The sequence below is a fragment of the Oryzias melastigma genome, linkage group LG9 (genome assembly GCF_002922805.2).
Source record: "Oryzias melastigma strain HK-1 linkage group LG9, ASM292280v2, whole genome shotgun sequence".
Lineage (NCBI taxonomy): Eukaryota > Metazoa > Chordata > Actinopteri > Beloniformes > Adrianichthyidae > Oryzias > Oryzias melastigma.
The window spans coordinates 28,679,528-28,700,498 of NC_050520.1; the positions used below are offsets into that span (position 1 = coordinate 28,679,528).

General features: G+C 39.7%; 1 protein-coding gene across 1 annotated transcript in view; it reads left to right on the forward strand.

The window, feature by feature from the left end:
- The window catches only part of txnrd2.2 (thioredoxin reductase 2, tandem duplicate 2), a 29,499-nt gene extending 8,940 nt beyond the window's left edge, over positions 1 to 20,559 (forward strand). Inside the window, exons 9-17 of the mRNA XM_024275827.2 lie at positions 3,912 to 3,931; positions 4,729 to 4,820; positions 4,909 to 5,083; positions 11,703 to 11,839; positions 14,578 to 14,673; positions 15,408 to 15,500; positions 16,904 to 16,975; positions 18,220 to 18,317; positions 18,539 to 20,559. Of these exons, the coding sequence (XP_024131595.1) occupies positions 3,912 to 3,931; positions 4,729 to 4,820; positions 4,909 to 5,083; positions 11,703 to 11,839; positions 14,578 to 14,673; positions 15,408 to 15,500; positions 16,904 to 16,975; positions 18,220 to 18,317; positions 18,539 to 18,662 (907 nt within the window). The 3' untranslated portion in view covers positions 18,663 to 20,559. The remainder of the gene's footprint in view (positions 1 to 3,911; positions 3,932 to 4,728; positions 4,821 to 4,908; positions 5,084 to 11,702; positions 11,840 to 14,577; positions 14,674 to 15,407; positions 15,501 to 16,903; positions 16,976 to 18,219; positions 18,318 to 18,538) is intronic.
- Positions 20,560 to 20,971: the final 412 nt, after the last annotated feature.

Consider the following 20,971-nt stretch of genomic DNA (forward strand, 5'->3'; position numbering starts at 1 on the left):
AATGAAGGCTTGAAGGTAAACTGTGTTGAGAAACTTTTTACCCTTCAGCTCTCTTTATTAGAAAAATAAGGAGTAGGGGGGAACAAATGCAAGAATCAGGGCAGTTCTGACTTCAGGAAACACCTCTAAGTTTTCACTCCAAACAAAGTTTATATTCAGGTAACTGAATTAAATAAAGAAGTTGATGCAAAAAATGTAAAATTATATTTTTTTTCTTAAAAAATAGTAAAAACAGAAAAACATAAAACATATTTTATTATGCATACCTAAAAATTCTTTAGGTATTTGATATTTTTCTAAATCTACCTTCAAAGTGTTCCCAGTGGTCATTTAATGATTGTTCTCTAGGAACTTAAGAACTGCAGGTGTTATGATTGTAGCACCAACGCCTCAGTTAGAAGTTTATTCAAACGATTCACTAAGATTTTAATTAAAAGAAAAATGTAATTTAAATCTTAATTTCCTTTATAATTTCCTCCATCATCAGAAAAATGCCACAAGAACACGTTTAAAAATACCCAAAACATCATTTTCGTCGAAGTGGGTCTTTAAAAAAAATAAACCTTTGCGTACAGTTCAAGTGTGTACGTTTGACAGATTTGAATGGAGTAATAAAGTAATTTTAATCTACTTTAATCTTTAATGGTTTTCCATAATAAATAGTTCTGATTTTTAAAGCACACGTCTGTGTGATAGAGTTATCTTTTTGTAAATGAGAGTTGAGAAAAAGTAAAATGTCAGACTGAAGAGTGGAATCCTTGAACGCTTCTGCTTCTATCAGGGAAATGTTAGAATTCAGTTTTCAAACAGTAAAAATTGGTCCAAGTTTCTGCTTGTTTAAAACAAATCAAGTTTTCTGTCAGCGGTCCCATAAGCACATGGCGAATTTCAGACCTATGCCATGATAAAGCCATTTTCCCTATTATATTTTTGTATTTAAAGATTGATTTTAGATGAGCAGCACTCTTGTCTTTGAGGGATTGTTCAGTGCTTCCCTGCAGGTAAAATTTACCACTAATGCAATGCTGCGTCATTTTCCTCCATAAGTCAAAGTAGGCATTTGTGAAAGATTTTTGAGGATTCAGAGAATGATGGGAAAATGGGGGCCGCCTGTAGCTGCAATGCTCACTTACTGAAGACCAACAAGTTCATCTGAATTATCCACAGGAAGTGCTTTGATGTTGGAGCGTGCTGTTCAGCGGGCCCTCCAGCTCACTGAAGGAGCTCCGGTGTTGTTTCAGCTTCAGCTGGATAAATTGTTGTGCTGTCATCCTGCGGTCCTTGCAGGTGAGGTCTGAGTGACGGACGGTTTCCATGAACCTCCAACAGATTTGGCTTCAGGGTTAGTGTCTGGAAGGACGCGCTGAAACTGTAGAAACAAGGGGCGAAACGGTTAATCAACTTAACCGATGTATCGATTTATATTCCTACGATCTGTTGACTCAAACCAACTCAGACTAATCGCTGCTTCCTGACGATGACTGGCTCCAACATGATTCCAAAATGGTAATGAAATTGACTTTATTTGGGTGAAGTTACACTCACTCTGTCCAGTTCTCATATACAGTCTAAGATCTTTAAAATGAAAGAACTCAGAAAATGGAACACAAAAAAGGTGAACTTCAAGAAAGTTCAGTTGTTCAACTTTTGAAAAACGTATTTTTCTATTTTTTGTCTAAAATGCTATAACAATAAACTGTGAGATTTTGGTAACATAAAGCTTTTGCACAAATCAAACTCAATCAGCCAAGATAAAGATTTTTTGATTCATATATTTGCACTTTTAGGCTTTAGGATTTACTGGCTTTTATTCCTGTCCAAACATTATCTGAGCTTGCCCGTCTTTATCTTCAGGTTAGATCTGCCGTCATCCTGACATGGCCTTGAATCCACCTCCTCAGTGGCAGGCCCGGCTCGCAGCAGCAGCTGTCCGTTCTCGTGCGTTTGGCACAAAACAGCTGTTTTCACGCTCCGCATGTGTCACAATCGCTCACGGCCCAATTTAATCTCACACCAAAAGCCGGAAGTATTGAAGTCCGATCTCCTGTCTGAACTTGCAGAAACTAGTATCAGAACCGCGGTGGGGTGTTTTTATTTCTGCACCACCAGCTTTTCAAGTTGTGCCCAAGGTTAACAAGTGCTCAGAGACGGTTTAACGCTAAACCTCCTTCCTGAGGAGATGTGAAACCAGTGAGACCTCGGCCAGGCTGTCACTTTACTGACAGGAAACAAGCTTGAAGACCTCATAAGTACCTTCTCTTGATGGATGGCTCTCTGTCTGAGCCGAAAGTTGTGCAAAAAGTTATTGCGTACAGCAGGGGTGTCAAACTCAATCGCACAGAGAGTCAAAATCCAAAACACACCTTAGATCGTGGGCCGAATGGGATAAACATTTATTGAAGGCTCTAAAACTACACTTTTAAAACTTTAAAACCATAACTTTTTAACATAATTATGAACTAGATATATAGCATTACCTACAATGATGCTAGTATAAATGCTGAATTTGGCTGCTGAAGCTGAAATTGATAGCTAAAAACGCTGAAGTTGATACCTGAAATCATTGAGGCTAATAGATGAAAACACTGAAGCTGATCGCCAACTAAAACATTAGTTAAATGCCAAATTAGCCTAAAAGACAAACAAGCAAAAAACATAGGTTAGATAAAAAAGCTAGCATGTTGCTGAAAAAATAGCTAAATTTCAAAATAGCTTAAAAAAATGGAAAAAAAGCTAAACAAGCTAGCATGTAAATGGTAGCCCAACTCCAAAACAGCCTTAAAAACTTAAAAAAAACCCTAAATGAGCTAAAACAGCTAGCATGTAGCTGAAATAATAGCTAAACTTCAAAATACCCTAAAAACAAAAAAAAAGCCAAAATTAGCCGATTTAGCATAATGAAAATAAAAAAAATGTTTTTTTTAACATAACTATGAATAAAAAAGGCAGGAATATTATTCCAGAATAAATCAACTTAAACCTTTAATAACTTTCAATATTTTACTCCCCAGAAAAATGCATTTAGTAAATATTATAAAAGTTAGAAATAACATCGGGACATTAATAACAATAAAATAAAAAGATCTGGAGGGCCGGATATAAGTACCTGGAGGGCCAGATCCGGCCCCCGGGCCTTGACTTTGACACGTGGTGTACAGGAGCCAAGCAGACTGTTTTTTTTCATGTTCAAAACATATTTATTTTCCAAGAGTATTGTGTTCATGCAATGGACAACATTTTAGCAACCATTGTTTTAGTGAATGCAGAAACTGGGGAGTAAAAAGCCTCTGAGAAGTGTTGTCTTTGAGTTTAAAGACCAGCATGAAAGACGAACACGGCGGCTTTAGAGGAAGGGTCGCACTCTCCCAGCGATGAAGGATTAGAATCAAGCCGAAGCTCTTCACCTAATCTTTTTAAGCCACTTCACAAAATGCGATAAGTGTAGCAGTGCGCTACACAAACGTGAGGAAAACGCCTTTTGGTGGAGGAAGGCTGCATGTGCGACGGCAGGATGTGCTGTCAGAGCTGTCACCGGCGGGAAGAAGGCCTGCTTAAGAAGACGCAGGTGACGGGCATCACTCGGCGGGCTGGCGTGTAGACTTGAGGCTTGAACGTGGCACAGCCCATCCGCAGGGATTACTCTCAATGCCAACAATTAGCCCTGCTGAGCAGTGCAACTTATGGTTGATGAAGATTCTCACAGACCACACGCACAAACGTCTAGCTCTTCCTGTTTTCTGCGTTTCCTCCACACCTCTCAACTGCTGAGGTCACTCTTCTTTTGGAGTTCATCACCTCTTTAATTCAGAAATTGAAGTGATCACTTGTGTCTCGGGATTCGCTCTGTTTAAATGATGAAAAGTATCTTTTAACGTTGGCTCATCTAAGTGCTTCTCCTTTGTGTTTTGCAGACTTGTTGTTGGAGCCAGTTGTATCCTTTCCCTCAGGGCTTGGAAGTGTAGTCAATTTATCAAGGCTGTTGATGAGAAGAAACTAGCTATTAAGACTGATACAGTGGGACAAAAAAGTATTCAGTCAGCCATCAACTCTGCAATTGTTTTCCTACTCACAAAGATGAGAGGCCTGTAATTTTCATCATAGTGGTGCCTCAACTATGAGAGACAAAATGAGAAGAAGATAACTAGAAAATCACAGCCTATTTAAAAAAAATTATTTGCAATTTATGGTGGAAAAAAAGTATTTGGTCCATAAAGTTCAATTCAATACTTTGTTATATAGGCTATAGGGGAGTTTGGAGTGTGACAGTTTGAGGTTGTGGACAGGTGTATTTTAACAGGTGCTATTAATACAGTTAACGAGTGGAGGACAGAGGATCATCTTACAGAAGAAGTTACAGGTCTGTGAGAGATAGAAACCTTGCTTGTTTGTAGGTGACCAAATACTTATTTTCCACCATAATTTGCAAATAAATTATTTAAAAATCAGACAATGTGATATCCTGGCTTTTTTTTATTTTATTTAAGTTGAGGTATACCTATGATGAAAATACAGGCCTCTCTCATCTTTTTAAGTTGAAGAACTTGTACAATTGGTGGTTGACTAAATATTTTTTTGCCCCCACTGTATAAAAAACGTCAGTATCACCAATATGTTTTTCCAAATCATTTTTATTTCTTGTTTCTTGTGCTGTTATTCCACTTTTTTGCATATTAATTCGATTCCCTCCCATTGAAGTTCCTGTGTGATCCTTAGCCTGCTCTCATTCAGACGTAGCTCTGGAGTGTGCAGGTTTCCTCACAGGCATTGGCCTGAACACCACTGTGATGGTTCGCAGCATCGCCCTCCGCGGTTTTGATCAGGTATTGCCCTCTGGGCTTCTGTCTGTTTATCCTTTGACATTCATCAAAAGGGATTTCCCCGTCACAGTCTGTCTGTGTGTTCCTGTAGCAAATGGCAGGCTTAGTGACAGACTACATGGAGTCCTATGGAACCAGGTTTGAGTGGAAGTCTGTCCCGACAAGAGTGGAGAGACTCTCCTCAGGAGCCCTGAAGGTGACGTGGACCAACACCCAGACGGGCTGCGAGCACAGCGACACCTTTGACTCTGTTTTGTGGGCGGTCGGTAAGTTACTTCAAAATCCTGTTTTTGGTGTTTCTATCCTCTTCTTTTGGCATTTTCCGAATGATATAGGACATAAATAAAAAAAATGAAGCTTAAATTGCATCTCTGAGCATTTCTTTATTCAAACTGTAGTGAGTCAGGTGAAGACGAAGTAGCTCATTAGAAATTCACCTCTGAGGTGAATTTCTAATGAGCTTCTTCTGGTCTGCAGAAAATATATCTAAGAAAAATGGCACATGTTTTTTGTTTTCGTCTAAAAACTGCTTAATCAATATTAAAAGTAGAAAAAATACATAGTCAGAGTGGGACCTAAAGTGCTTTTCACACACACAAGAATTTTCAACGCTTGACCAATAGCCTGGCCATAGACAGGTGCTCTGTGCTGCCCTTACTCTGAGTGACCGAGTGAGACAATAGACAGCACTTTTTTTACTGTAAAATGGATTTGGGGCAATTGTGATGGAATGATGGACCTCTGATTGGAGGATTGCAGGTTCAGTTCCCGGCTCGTCCATCCATGTGTCAAACCGGGCCACAGACGTTAAACAGGTTCACACTGGTACCAGGACGCTTCTTTTCAGCCGTCCCCAAGGTTTGATGACTCGTGATTTAATATGAACAGCCGACAAAAAAGAAAAGCCAGTAAAAATTGACGAGTAGGGGACACCCAAATCGTCAACGCGGAGAGGGCCCGAACCATGCATCCATATAAGACGATCTGAGGAGAATGTGTAGGTTCAAGGCCACTACTTTAAAAATGAATAAACAGTGTGGTCGGAATTCACAAACACTAAACATGTGGCACCATTTATTAAGGATTTCCACTTTTATAGGGATTCTTTCCATTATTACAGTAATCTAGCAAACACAAATGTCTTTACTTTTTTGTTCTTAGTTTGGTCTAAATGTCTCACCCTCCTCATTGTCACTGATTTCCATGAATCCCCAATAGAGTGCAGTGTCAGCAAATGCAGATGAATCGAGGCTCAAAACAAAGTAATAAAGCGTGAGTGATGAGAAAGCAGAGGGGAAATGTTAATGGCCTGGCTCTGTGGTTGTAGAGGGCAGAGGGGTGCAGGATGCACCCAGGCGCAGGTCATCACGCTCCCCTCTTTGTTCTCCTCTCTTTGCTCCTTCCTGCTGGTGCCAGCCCAGCGGAAAGCAACCTCGCATCTGTCACTGCCAGCCCTGCCAGCTCCCCTCTGCCATCCCTCAGCTCCTGCCTTTTTTTCCCTCCTTCTGTCATCGCTCCAGCGTTGATCTTATTCGTTTTTGGGTTTTTTTGCAATTGTAACAAAGGCAGGAATCCCTATCACTCTGTCTTTTAATGTTTTCATATCTACTGTATATATGTATTTCCATAAGGATCTTTGTTTCTAATTGTCAGAGGGGATGCTCATCCGTGCCCCAACATCCTCTTGTGACAGCTTGGATGCTTTGACCTTTGACCCTGACATGTTTCCTAACATTTCTGTCATAAATCATTTCAAAATCTATATTTCAAATCTAGTTTTATCTCATTTTTACTTGTTTCTAACGCCTTCAAAGAAAGCTTTACATTCACACGTCACAGTTTCCTCAGCAGCGTCCTAAAATGCTCCATCATTGTAAAGGCTCCACGTATGGAATAGGCGGCTTTTGTTCCCAGACAGTTTAGTGAGAACCAGTAACAATGCGGCGCTCTGCTCTTTGATGTCTGGATGTAGAAGTTATGAGCTACAAGGCCACTTCCCTTCTCTGCCGCCCCACACGGCGGGCCAGGCAGGGTCCCAGGCCTCTGTGGAGTTATTAAAGGCCAGAGGGGACCAGTGGACGGTATCACCACTGTGTGCCACATCCTTCTCAATGGCTCTGGCTCCCTCCACCTTTCCCCTGCTCCTTCCTGAAGGCCCGGCCGCTCCCCCGTCCAGGTGTGGCTGTAGGAACGGAGCAGGAAACAGAACATTTCCAAGCTTCCTGTGTGTGTCTCTGACAGTGAGCACATCAGTCTCCGCGCTCGGCTCGAGGATGTCATTTGCAGACATTTCCTCCTTTTTCCAGAGGACATTTGGCGATCTGTTGAATACGAGCGGAAATCTTCAGGGCTAAAAAAGCGGAGCTTGTTTGGAGGTGTTCTTCAAACGATCATTTGGGACCGGCTTCAAAAGCAGAAGCATCCAATAGACTGTACTCAGGAGATGGAATATGGTAACTTCTATTGCTTTGTTGGTTGCTATAAAGTAAGCCTTTGTTAATGGTTGTCACAAAGATAGGAAGTTCTCTTTCATTCTGTCTTCCACGTGAAAAAACAGTATTTGTAGTGCTGAGAGTGGTTCCTCCACAGTTTAAATACATCGATTTAATCGCCAATAAATACGATAAGTTTGTGTCAGTAACAAGACACTTCCTGTACAACTTAAACAGCAATCTATTAAAAAGCAATGTTAAAACTAAAGCTTTATTGAACAAAAAATAATTACATAAAAAATGTCAGATCAATTGAGCAAATCTAAAATTACAAACAAAAACAATTGTTTCTTGTTGGTTTCACCATAAAAATTAGAATTTTATCAATAAAGCACCACATTTGATTGTTTTATTCACAGATACCATAGCCATTTCCATAACTTAGCAAAATCAGCTTAAAAAATGTTTCAAAAATGAATACTTAATTGGACCAGGTTGTACTGTATCTAGTATGTGCAGTGCGTTCCAAATTATTATGCTATTTGTGAAGTTTTTCAATGAAACTCATGGATGATATTGTGTCTCTTTAACTGAAATCAGTCTCAAACACCTGTGATGATGAGTTTAGTTCAATTAAAGAAAAAACTCATTTTCAAACTGTCTTGTTCACTGATGAGTGCTGTGCAGCCCTGGATGGTCCAGTTGGTTGGAGTAATGGGTGGTTGTTGGATGACCGCCATATTCCAACAAGCCTGTGATGTCAGCAAGGTGGTGGTGAAGTCATGGTTTGGGCCAGAGTCATTGAGAGAGATAATTGACCCCTTTAGGGTCCTTGAAGATGTGAAAATTACCACTGAATGTCTGGAGTTTCTGACTGACTACTTTCTTCTGTGGTACATTAACAAGAACCGTGCATTCCGTAACAAAAACATCTTCATGCACAACAATGCAGCGCCTCATTCTGCAGGAGTACCATTGTCTGCTATGAGCATAAAAGGAGATAAACTGTTGGTTTGGCTCCCATCTGACCCTGACCTCAACTCTACTGAGAATCTCTGGAGCATCTTCAAGCAGAATCTCTCTGAGGATGGAGGAAGCTCACATCCAGACAGCAGCTCTGGAAGGATATTCTGACATCCTGCAGAGAAATTCAAGCAGAAACTCTATTCAGTTCAACAGATTCAAGAATTGTAAAGCTGTCACAAAATAAGGCTCTGATGTTCAAATGTAACTTGGCCTGTTTAGATGTTTTTAATTGAAATAACTTTTAATTTCAGTAAATATGACCTCCTAATGCACCAAACTCAACAAATGACCATTTTCAGTTCTTTAGAATCTTATCAAATGTTGTAGAACTCTTTTGTGTGTAAAAATGTGGAACAGTTTTTATTCTTTAAAAGAATATTGTTATCTTTAGGTTTGTTCAGTAACATGTAATATATAGTTTAATGGTTAGTGACTTTAAAATTATGCAGCATTGAGTATTGGAAACAATCTAGATTACATAGGTGGGTAAAAGGGAGACATGGTTTCCAAACATGCAAATAACTATTAGTTTCACATTTAATTTCTTTCAAAATGGTAAATGAGTGTAAATAGTTGAATACCACTTTTTATTGGGAGGATATACGTCAGGTTTGTTCCTATTTGTCCATGTTTAGATGATTAGCATGAGTATTCTCAGTCAGATTTAGGTATCAGTGTTTAGCTTTTATCCCACACATAACTTGTATTTCCAAAATTATTCTCTTTCACTTAAGAAAACGACAAAAACTAGAGGAAAAAGTGTCTAAAAAGATGCTAAATTATGGGCTGACTTATAAATAACATGAACTCACTACAAAAAAAACTACTGGAAGTATTTTTTTATGCTTATTTACACACACAAAAATCATTTGGTTGATTTAAGAATTGCAACTCACTGAAACCTGCTTAAAGACAGGGGGGCGGGTCCAACACAAGGCCATGTTTTTTTAATTTTGAAAGAGAAATGTAGGGTTAAAACACTCACCAGCCCCAACTTCCTTCCTACTGTGAGACCATCACCCATCTGCCCAGCGGGAAAAGTTTATCTCCCAATTAATATTAATTTTTAGATTTCAAATGAATAGTAATGTGTGCTTTTCCTGTCTTAATTTAGTCTATGAGGAGTTTTTTTTTGTTAAAAAAATACTTTTTTAAACTATACATTTAAAAAAATACTTTGTTTGCATTTTATTCAATTTAAAAGTGGGACCTTTTGGGAAAAAAAAGTCTATTTTTGCCTTTTTTTGAAGAAGCTGAAACTCAGAAGTCTCTTCAGTGTTTTTGACTACATTTCCTTTCTACTGCTTCAGTTTTATCCCACTTTTATCCTCTTAACTACAGAATTATTTCCTCACATGGAATCTTAAAGGTATTCCCTTAGACACAACAAGACTTTAATTCCGTTTCGTTATCTCTCTCTCATCTAAAAATCATTTTTGGCTGAAAGCGAAACACGGCGCTGTCTGGCAGAGTTTGCGATCCGTTCCCTGAAACAAAAACAAGCTCGCGCCACATTTACTCTCCCTTTTGTCTCTGCTCATTGGTTTGATTAGATAAGCCGGCCGCGCTCATTTCAACTCTTGGAGGTTTGTTGTGGCTGTTTAGCAAAGCAGTCTGGAGGCTTCCTCTTAATGTCACAACATGCTTTCTGCAGATTGGCTCACTTCATCACGTCTGTGAGTGCGTCCAGCCAAGCTTCTTATCGCCGGCCAGCCCGCTCGCTTCTGCGTCCAAACCACACAATGAGCTCTGCAGCTGAGCCGCAAACAAACACTTTGGTTGCTTTGTCCGGGCCAGAACTTCTGTTTTGAGGTTTGGACTTGTTAGCTGGAGAAGTTTTTGAGAAAGATTTTTAAAGTTCAGCGTGAGAAAATAAATTATCTCACTCCCATCATCTTTTCATTATGATTATGGAGGTTTTAGCCAAAATTTAAAATCTTGATCATATATGTAAAGCGGTGGTAGTTGATTAGAAATTTGCCACTAAGTTGTGGACAGGACCAAAGTAAGCCTGCCCATACTTCCCATCATCCATTTGTTTGCACGCTCTCCTGCTAGCTTACAGCCCCTCACACCCCCAACCTAACAAAAACGGGGAGCAGTATTGAACTATCCAGCCGTACAGTTTTAACCCAGATTCCAGCTCAGACGAAGGAAACAAAGACTTGGATGATATACATCACATACCAAATTTTTGTCTGCTCATAATTCATGATAGTTTGAATAAAGAAATACCCAGAAACACAATTTTAATCTAAATTTTCGTGGACAAAAAATGTCACAAAAACACATTAAAAACATAAAAAAATGCCATTTTCATTGGAGTGTGTCCTTAAGCACAATCTCGTTTTTATCAACTAAATGATTTAACTTGAGTTTTGAAATACTATCAGCTACAAACATGAATATTTGAATAAATAGCCCAAAAACAATCAATGAATGTGAACAGTTACTACACTTTCTGCAAATCCAGTTTTTACTTAATGAAAACAGCATATTCCAAGATATGAATTTATTTTTAAATGTGCAAATAAGATAACAATGACTTAAGAGGACAACAATAAAAGTGATAATGATAAATAAAAGTCTTGACTCCAAAGAAGCTGGAGAGAAGAGCATGTGCTGCAGTGTTTTGGTCTCACAAGACAGGAAAATATTTAGACGTCCTGCTTTGGGGAATTAGCCAAGGTTGCCTTACTTCCCCTCAGCTCATTCTCCCTGCTCTGTCCCATGCAGCCACACACACTGTGGAGAATAATACGGTCCCCTGTAGCCCCCCCAGCGGCCCGCAGAGAGGGGAGGACGTTGTTCTCCGGCTCCAGTCAGGAAAAAGGGTCTCGGGGGTTTGTTATTTTTACTGCCCGATAGCATCTACACGGAGTTACCTCCATGCCGGGTGTTTATTATGCAACTCGGGGAAGTTGTGAGGATCGGCGTTGAGGATGGTGGGGAGGGCGCGGCGTCTGCTCCAGGCTCCATCACTATGGAGGTTTGGTGTCGACAGCATCAGTCAGCCATTCCACCCGGAAGCGTGGAGCGCGGCGTGTCCCGTGGGCCTGCTGGGATTCTCGTTCCCAGCTGCTCGTCATCTGCGCCTCCTGTTGGAGCTCTGGCCCTTCAGGTGGCCACATGTTGTTTATGTTGGTCACTAACCTTCTGCTGGAATCCAGCGAAGACATTTCTGAAAAAACGGCCCTCAGTATTCAGATTTGGTCAAAAATATTTTCTGTGGTTTTCCTAAGTGAACTAATTTACCTGTATGTAGGTTCAAAATACGAATTTGTACACTTTCAATACTTCATATGTATTGATTTTGAATAAACTAGTGCTGTCTAGGTAGAACTCTTTATGCTCTGTTTTGTCTTATGTTTTCCAGTCCTATGACCACATCACCAATACTTTCTGATTCTTTGTTTATATCTTACAGGTCGTTCTCCTGAAACCAAAGCTCTGGGTCTCGATAAGGTTGGAGTACAAATCAGCAAAGAGACGGGCAAAGTCATTGTAGGCGCTGATGAATCCTCCTCCGTGCCAAACATCTATGCGTTTGGCGACATCGGTGAGGTGAGCAGCCCGCAGATCACCAATTAATCAGGACTTTAGATAAATATTGTAAACTGGAACTCTGCACATCTGGTTGATGAAGGTTCATGCTCATTTTACTGACTGTTATAGACCCACTCTGATGAAAATCACATTTTTGGTGTTTTTAGCATGAAATTGTGGCATCTTTCTGTTGATGTAGGATAAAAATAAAGAAAATTAAGATGTTATTTCTAAAAATGTTTTTGTTCAAATCATTGTAAATCAGGAGCAGACAAAAAAATGCAGTTTGAAAAGGGGTTGTAATAGGGCTGAGTTGATGAAGTTAATTAATCGATCTGAATTGATATAAGCTTAATAGATCAATAATTGATCCATAAAAGTAGAGATCGATCTAACACATAAAGCTACAGTCCACTAGCTTGATGCTAACGTATAATGGGATTTCCCATAGTAGGGCTAATGCTAACACTCTGTCAACCTAAACGTACATTGTTGACTAAATGAACATCTTTATTTACCCAAGTAACTATTTGAGGTCTAAAACACTGTCTTTTGCTCATACTTTCTTCTTCTTCTTTAATAAGGTGTAATGTTATACCTCAATCGCCACCTAGTGGCCAAACTGAAACGCCCTCAGGAGAGACAGAACAATTGTTGAAGCTTCTCCATTTGAGAATCCATGGAATACTGTATAACATTAACAAACTCATAATTATTATTTCACTAATAAATGTTACAGTATGTGAACTGAATCAGATATATATATAAAGATCATAAATGTGTTTAAATGTGTAAACCGTGTAAACTCAAAATTGAATTGAGTAGATTGAAAGAATAGAAAAAATCAAATCGATCCAGGCTCTTTTGAATCAAATAGGATTGATTCTAGAAATTATTGGCAATACCCAACCCTACTTTAAGCTAGCAGTAGAAACAGATCGATGGTTGTAAGGGGGCGGGCTTAATCAGCGTTAATAGTCCTGCCCTTGCACGTTGCAGAAAATGTCTTAAAAACTGACAGACTTTTTGATTTGGGCTAAAAACTGCATTATATTTAAAAGGCCACTGGGAAAACTTTTACAATAAATCAAAAGATGATCAGTGTTTGATTTTAAAGAAAATCCTTTTTCAAAATAATTTAGCATTAGTTTGCCTCTACGTGGATAAACATGTTCTTTTCAAGTGATACACCACTGAAGCGTCTCTTTAGCGCCTGGCTCCATGTTCATACTAGTTAAACCTGCCGTTTAGGTGTTACCATGGTTGTTTTTTTTTGTTTGTTATCTTCTTTTCCACCATTCCAGCTGTCTGCCTCTCAGTTGTGACACACAAGCACACACTCGCAAAGCGTTTGAGATTGACAACTTGCTTTGATGAGTCACAATTCTTCTCAATCCATCAACTTTTCCACAAAAAAAGCCAGGAAATGTTTTACCCTAAAAACCCAGAGGGATGACATCCGTCTCTAATTTGTCTGCGTTTCCAGCCGTTTTGATGCATGGCGTGAAAGCAGTAACTGGAATGCCAGCGCTCGTACATGTGGAGGTGCAGGAGATGTTTTTAGTCAACAGGATGTGTGCCATTCTACCAGACTGTAGTCATGCCTTTAGAATTGCCCCGCAGCCCCACTGTTTCCTGAACTCTTCAGCTACATGCGTGTCTCAGTGATTGACTGCTGGCAAACATCCAGGACCGTAAATTTCTCAAACTCTGAAGAGGTTTTTTGAAGCGCTTTGAATGCTCCAAAATGCTGCACATTCCCTGCTCGTCACTCCGCAAATCTTACACAATGTTTTTGCACATTTTTAAAAGGAAATAAGATATTCTACAAATAAAACCAATAAATATATATCTCATTTATTTATTGTAGATTTTCTCACACTGTTATGGATTTAACAATTTAGAGTCTTCTATACATTTTCTGCAAAATATGTGTGTAGCTTAGACAAACCTCAACAAAATTATGATTTTCCAACTGCTGCAAAATTGTCCTCAAAAAAACGCTTTAAAGTTTCCTGCAAAGTTTTAACAAAAGGTTTTAAAGTCCCACTCTGATCATCTTTTAATCTATTCTAAAAGCGTTCCCGGTGGTCTTTTTAGCTAAGATTATAACGGTTTTAGTCAAAATGAAGCAAAACCTGCATTGTTTTCTAAGACATAGTTTCTGCAGAGCGGCAGGTGTTCGCAAACAGTACTCACCGTTACTGAGAGCTCTCTGTTTACATGCTCTCCTGCTAGGAAGCGATGTCGGCGCTATCCAGCTGCACAGATGTCAGCTCGGACGAGGAAACCAAAGAGTCGTCTGAGTGTATGCATCAGAATGGAGCGGACCATGAATATTGTTTTATTATACGTCTTTAGCTCTTTATCCAACAAGATTTCTGATTCTCAAAGATTTTAATAAATATAAACTCAGAAATGCAGTTTTAAGATTAATTTTTATTTATATATGTCCTCCATCTTTAGAAAATTGCCACAAGAACATGTTAAAAACACAATTTTCACCTTAGCTTTTTTTATTTCCAGCTGTGAGTTTGTTTTTTAGTTTAAATTCTCAAAGATGTTCAACCAAAACATCAGCCATTTTACCAGAGTCCCTGCCTTCAGTAGCTATGATAACATACAGCTGTTGTGTGTAAGGAGTTGTAATCATTACTTTCAGTTTAAGTGTCTGATTTTTAAAGAGTTTCAAGGGTTCTTTTGAGTTTCCTTATTAACAGAAAGATACTATAAACTATATTTTTAACTGTTTTCAGGGTCGTCCCGAATTGACTCCAACAGCCATTAAAGCAGGACGGCTCCTCGCCCACAGACTGGCTGGTCGGAGCTCTGAGCTCATGAACTACGACAACGTAAGGCGCTCAGACTCTCGCCCTCCGAGGGTGATGCTCTCCCGCCGTCTCTCCACAGCTTACATCCCTGCGGCTTTCCCTGCTTATTGTTTTAAGCTTCATTTGAGACAAAATTATGGCCATTTCTAGCGTTGTTTGGTCGGACTCTCCTCTGCCCCAAACCCTCATCTCGCTGCAAGTCTTTCCTTACGATGATTCACGTCATAATATGCCAGTACTTTCCAAAATATCATCCGTCTTCATCATTTGTTTTTATGTACATCCTGCAACTACTTTAATTAAAAATGGTATTATGGTTGTTAGTCCCATAAAATTAAGGATTAGGGTGGAGTTTGTTTCTAAAATGTGATTACAACGCAGCATGTTGTCTGTATGATGTTTTTTGGAAAAAGAAGAGAATCTCTTAAAATGATTAGTTTAAAGGTAAAACTACTTTTCACTGATTCCTAAACTACATAAACTGAATCTTAAGGAAGTAAAAACACTGTACACTGTGTTGCAAGAAAAATAATTTTACCAAAAAAGTTTTTCAATGGAAAAATTATCTTAAAGAAAACGTGTTTTAATCACTAAACTCTTTTTTTTTTCTTAAAATAAGAATATTAGATACGGGCATTTTTCTGGCAGATTTTTTGTCGTATTTAATGAAAATCTGTCACTGGTGTAAGACTTTTTGATTAATTCAAAGAGGTCTGTTTTAAATGTTTGTATCTGCTTGTTTTTATAAATGACAGGTTGCCACCACAGTATTCACGCCTTTGGAGTACGGCTGCGTTGGTCTGTCCGAGGTGGAGGCTGAGAGGAGACACGGAAAAGACGGCATCGAGGTGAGTTTGGATGCTGAGTTTACACCCTTTTTTTATTTGGTTTTGTTTGTTGATTGTGGGGGGGTCCTGAGTGGTCGCTGGTGTGGACAGGTCCCAAAAATATTGTATGAAGCCAAATTTCTACTTTACATCTTGTTCTTGTATTTTTTCATGTTCTCCTTTGTGTGTTGTGTGTATATAAAAGTCTTTGTTTTTACTTTTTTTGGTTGAAAAATACTTTTATGCTACACAGTATCGCACTTTATGTTGCAAATGAAAAGCGCTTTATAAATAAAGTTTGATTTTTAAATAAAGTTTTATTTGATTTTTTTTTGCTTTATGTTTCAAAAATGATATTTTTATTTCATAAATTAAGTTAAATGAATACAGATGATTTTTTTTCTTCCTACTGCAGGTGACAGATAAGATATAAGATACAAGACGATCAATATTAAATACTAAAGCACTAGATCTTTATTGTACCTCACAAACTCATAAAATGCAACATCAGGACACTACAAAAGGGAAAAAAACAGAAAACAATTGAGAAAATAAATAAAAAAAAAGAATTTACTGTATGAAAACTTGCTAATTTTCTAACACGTTATTAAAATGTCTAATAGTATGGAATCTACAATTTTGCCTACAGAAATAAGGGTTTCTGTTTAAAGTTTTGCACGTTTCCACGGTCTTACAACCAGACATTTTAAAATGTGCCAGTTCTTTTAATTTTATAAAGTTGGCTTGTGAGCTTCTACTGTAGAAACTCTGTTCTCACAGTGTTTGGCAATCATGAAGTCAGTGTTTATGACCTTGTAAAAGACAAAAAAAAGACCTATACAAACATTGACACACTTACGCACCGGCAGGCGGCTGGCTTCTTTACCTGTGGCAGATGCAGCAACACCTGCAGGAGACGGTGGATAAATGTTGCGGCCGGCGAGCCGGGGCTGCTGCCTGTGAGTGACAGGCGAGCAGGAGGTCTGATTGAGGGGTGGGGGGGTGATGACAGGCCTGCTGAGATCTGAGGAGGAGCTGCAGGACCAGCCTCTTGACAGCTGCAATGCCCTCGCTGCCTGTGCGAGCACGTCCGCTCGCAGACTAAAACACAAGACACGCTCTTCTCCGTCAGGACTTTGAAACTAAATCTGTGCCAGAAGAGCCGCATCAGAGCGGGCTGCTCTAGAATGTAGGACAGATGGAAGCTGCATGGAAAAATCAGGGCAAAAAAGACCTTAAACAGACTTTAGTTGTTTTAAAATATTTTATATTTTTGCATCAAATACATTTCAACAAAAATCAATTGTTTTAAATTTGCCCACCTCTTTTTTTTCGTGTTTTTATGTCAAAGTAAACTGAAACACTTGAACACCATTGTTATAAAAATGTTTTGTTATTTTTTCATTGTGTTTACATGTGTGTAGGTTTACCATGCCTTCTACAAACCCCTGGAGTTCACCGTCTCACAGCGAGATTCCTCTCAGTGTTACATTAAAGTAAGTCACTGCTGTTATTTTATTTACTGGGATGTAACCATTCACATCATATTAGACTTCTATCTCATTAGCATGATCCAAAATTTCCTAAAAACTTACTGTTTAAAACTTGATCCATGTTTTCTTGACTGTAGTTCCTCATCATTCCACTAGGGGCAGTAGGAGGGCTTTTCCTGCTCATTTCAAAATGGCTGCTTCCATGAAATCTCAAAAACACTTTTGGCGGGAAAAGTTTAGTTAATTTTCAAGCCTGTTTTGGTGAGAGTACCTCATCTATTGTTATTATTATTATTTTTTAAATGGGTCCTTACTGTATTGAAACAATACAAAATTTGTTGAATAATAGTTCTTACACCGTGTAACAAAATTTGAGTATCAAATTTGAGACGATGGTTAAATGAGATTCCACAAATTTTCAGAATCGTTGCTCCTTTGATCAAATGTCTTTTTATTGGGGAAAAATAATTTAGTGTCCAAGATGAGCTTAAAATGTGTCAATAAACAGTAAATAAATGAAAGTGTTCAGATTTGTAAAACTGTTAAACCTTTTACACCGGAGCTTTAGCTCCAGTGTTTACATTCTTTCAACTACTGTAGCTTTTCAGCCATAAAAACAATAAACGTGAATCATCTTATGCTTCGGAAAAAAGTGGTTTTGCTTAATGAGTTGCATATATGTGAAAAGTCCCTTTTAAGCGTTGCATACTGGCTCAAAGCTGCTTTTCTTTGCATATCAGCTGATTCAATTATATAAGAAGTTAATATATGCCAAAAAATATATTAGATTTTGACTTCTATCTTCTATGACTCTCCAGTGATAGAAGTTTAAACCTTTAAACGGAAAAATAAAATGTAAATGTAAGGATCGAGAATAAAATTTGTCTTTTTTAACCAAAAAAAAAAAAAGTATTTTTTTGACTAAAACAAGAACTTCCGGTTTGGGCCAATGATGTCTGGGCTCCATCTTGTTGTTTGCAGCGTTGTCCTCTTGTTTTTTTTTTTTTTTCTGAACAATAATCACTAACTTTAAACTAACATTGCTGTGAGCAAAAACTTACCAAATCACCCAATGTATCATACATGATACAGTATATCTGTCATATTGTAAAATGATTTTGTTGATTTTTTAATCAGAGGGTTTAAAAAACATCTTAATTCCGAATTGATAGAATTTTCTAATACATTCTGTAAATGTATTAAGTTGTATTTTTAAATCAAAAAAAGCTTTTTTTTTCTTCTGTCAGGTGATCTGTGAGCGTGAAGGAAATCAGAAGATTCTGGGTCTGCATTTTCTCGGTCCAAACGCAGGAGAAGTCCTTCAGGGTTTTTCTTTGGCGCTTCAGTAAGTTGAATGAATCCTCGGTGTTGCAAGTGACTTCAAAGCTATTTAAAAATTCTGAATATGAAACTGTTTTTAGTCCTCACTGTACATCAGTGCATTCATTTCTTTCTTAATGAGGCAGAACTAAAAATCAGCAGAATATTTAGAGATGTAATGAAGCGTTGGATTTTAGGAAAACTGGTGTGGTTAAATGCGGCTTGAAAAGCATGTTTGTGTCGTAGGTGTGGAGCAACATATCCTCAGCTGACGCGGACTGTAGGAATCCACCCGACGTCCGCCGAGGAGCTGATGAAGGTCAACATCACGAAGCGCTCGGGCTTGGACCCCACCGTCACCGGCTGCTGAGGTTAAGCACCTCGGCCTCTGGGCACACAGGAGCAAAAACGAAGCTGTTTTCTCTTTTTAAGCTCTCCAGCTCCCTGGTACCTGCAGAGTAGATCACAGATGCAGACGTTACCCCGGCACGGCAGCGCTGTTGTTATCCGGCATATGCCACCGAAATAGAGCGGCGAGATCAGGTTAGCGAAAGCCTGGGCGCAGAGCGAGGGCCTTCCAAATAAACACGCTCATCAATCAGGATTAAAAACCTGGGTTCAGGATTCTGTTGAAACCGCACTAGAAACATAGACCGGGCCTGAACCTTCTTCTGAATATATATATTCTGCAAATATTGTTGTTTCTCTGGCTGTACTTCCTGTCCATTAGTCTTGGAGGTGACACATACCATACGCACCCCCACCTCCCCAGAATGACACTGATGGATGGCCCCAGGGCCGTCGCCGCAGCGACACCGCTCCATTTCCCATGGACACACACAAATAGTCAGCGAGGCTCCTGTCAGTCAGCCAGCAGGGACCCGGGCCAGGGAGCCCCCAGCTTGGTTTGGGCTCGGCAGACCCCCATCCTTTTCCTCTCCGTCCACATGGAGAGAATACAGTACTAATACGTGCTGTCAAAAGCTGTACGGATGCCACAGCCCAGAACTGTATTCAGCACCCCTGCACTACCCAGTGTCACCCAAAGGGGGCACTGCTGCCTTCAGTTTCACCCACTTTTCTTTTTTTTTAATGAGGCAGGAGGAGAAAATTAAAAAGTCTATGTATAAAACATGGAGTTCAGTGCAGTCGGGTTGCACATCTAATCCCTATAATCCCTGTTTAAGATGCGAGTGTCTGAAGCTGGAAGGCAGAGTGGCGTTATTGGTGCCAAACTGATAAGGGTTATCTGGTGTGTATTTACACGGATGGCAGGTTAGTCTTCAAGAGTCATCACCCTTGAAGATAACGCCAGTTTGTTTATATCAATAAAGCATTAATGGACCTCCAGTTTGCCAACCTGCTGTCCGTGTCCGACATCTTGGGTTTATTAGGCGGGGGAGGCGGGGCCTGTCGGGGAAGAGGATGGCAGCAGAAACTGCAGGATTCTGCCGTTTATTTGTATTTGAAGCGTAATCTGCCCCGTCTGATTAATGATTATGACGAGAGGAGTGACAGCGTGCCAGGAGATGGAGAGATGAAAAAGAGACTGAGAGCTACCAGGTTTATTTGGACCTGGGCCTGGGGAGGGAGCCGGGTTTCAGGGAGGGACGGGGGGGGGGGGGGGATTCCTGTGTGCTCTGTTCAGGGCCGAGGTGCTGACTGAAGGACCCTGACCTCCGCTCAGCAGGAACAGCTTGACTCTATCACTTGGAGCACAGAGGGCTCATATGCCACGGCACGGCAGGGGCCGGCGGGTGGGGGCGAGGGGGTGACTCCAGGTGGACAAGGAGGGTGTCATGAGCCAAGGAGCAGACAGAACCACCGACCGACTCTGCAGGGCGGAGCTCGGGGGTGACTGAGTCTAATTCTGTGCTTAACGAGCCACTCCAGTCCTGGAGGGGGGCCTGAGGGAAATCACGAGGACGGTCAGTGTCACTGTTTGCTTCTTCACCCCCCCACCGCTTCATCCCACTTGTTTACTACACAATCTTTTATGGAAATATCGAGAAGCATTCACCGAACCTGTTAACCTGCTCCAGTTTGAGGGAGGGGGAGGTCAGGGGTCAACTTTCAGAGCAGCCAGCTAATGATGACCTGCACTCAAACCCAGATCTGGGGAGTGCAGGTTTGATGTCGCCTGGCTGCAAACTTCAGGAGATGTAAATAGAGACGCATCGTTGTCAATAAAGCTCTGTGATACATAATTTATATGTAAAAAAATGGGGCGTTGAGATACAATGTCGCCATTAAACAAATTAATTCCACCGATTGTGTCTTCTATACTTTATATTAGTTTTTAACAAACTATGAAATGAAGTCGACCTGACAGCAGTTTGTGTTGTGTACCTGGATAGTCATCAGGAATGCTGTGGAGCCGGTCAGCAGACTGTACTCTGAGAGACATGCCTCCTTTTTTTGATTCTTCAGTCTTCAAGAAGCAGTTTTGTAATCGTTTGAGGAAGCTGTTCTCCAGGGCTTCATGAAGGCATTTCAGAGATTTCATCATGTGCTGTTCACTCTGTTAACACATTCTTTTGGTTTTTGTGTCCACTTTATTGATGTATTTTTAAAGATAAGATCAGTTACAAAAACAACACCAAGATATTTAATTCCCAATAAAAATGTTAGGAAGAACTCCCTGAAATAAAAAAAAAAAAAATATTGGAGACGAATGAA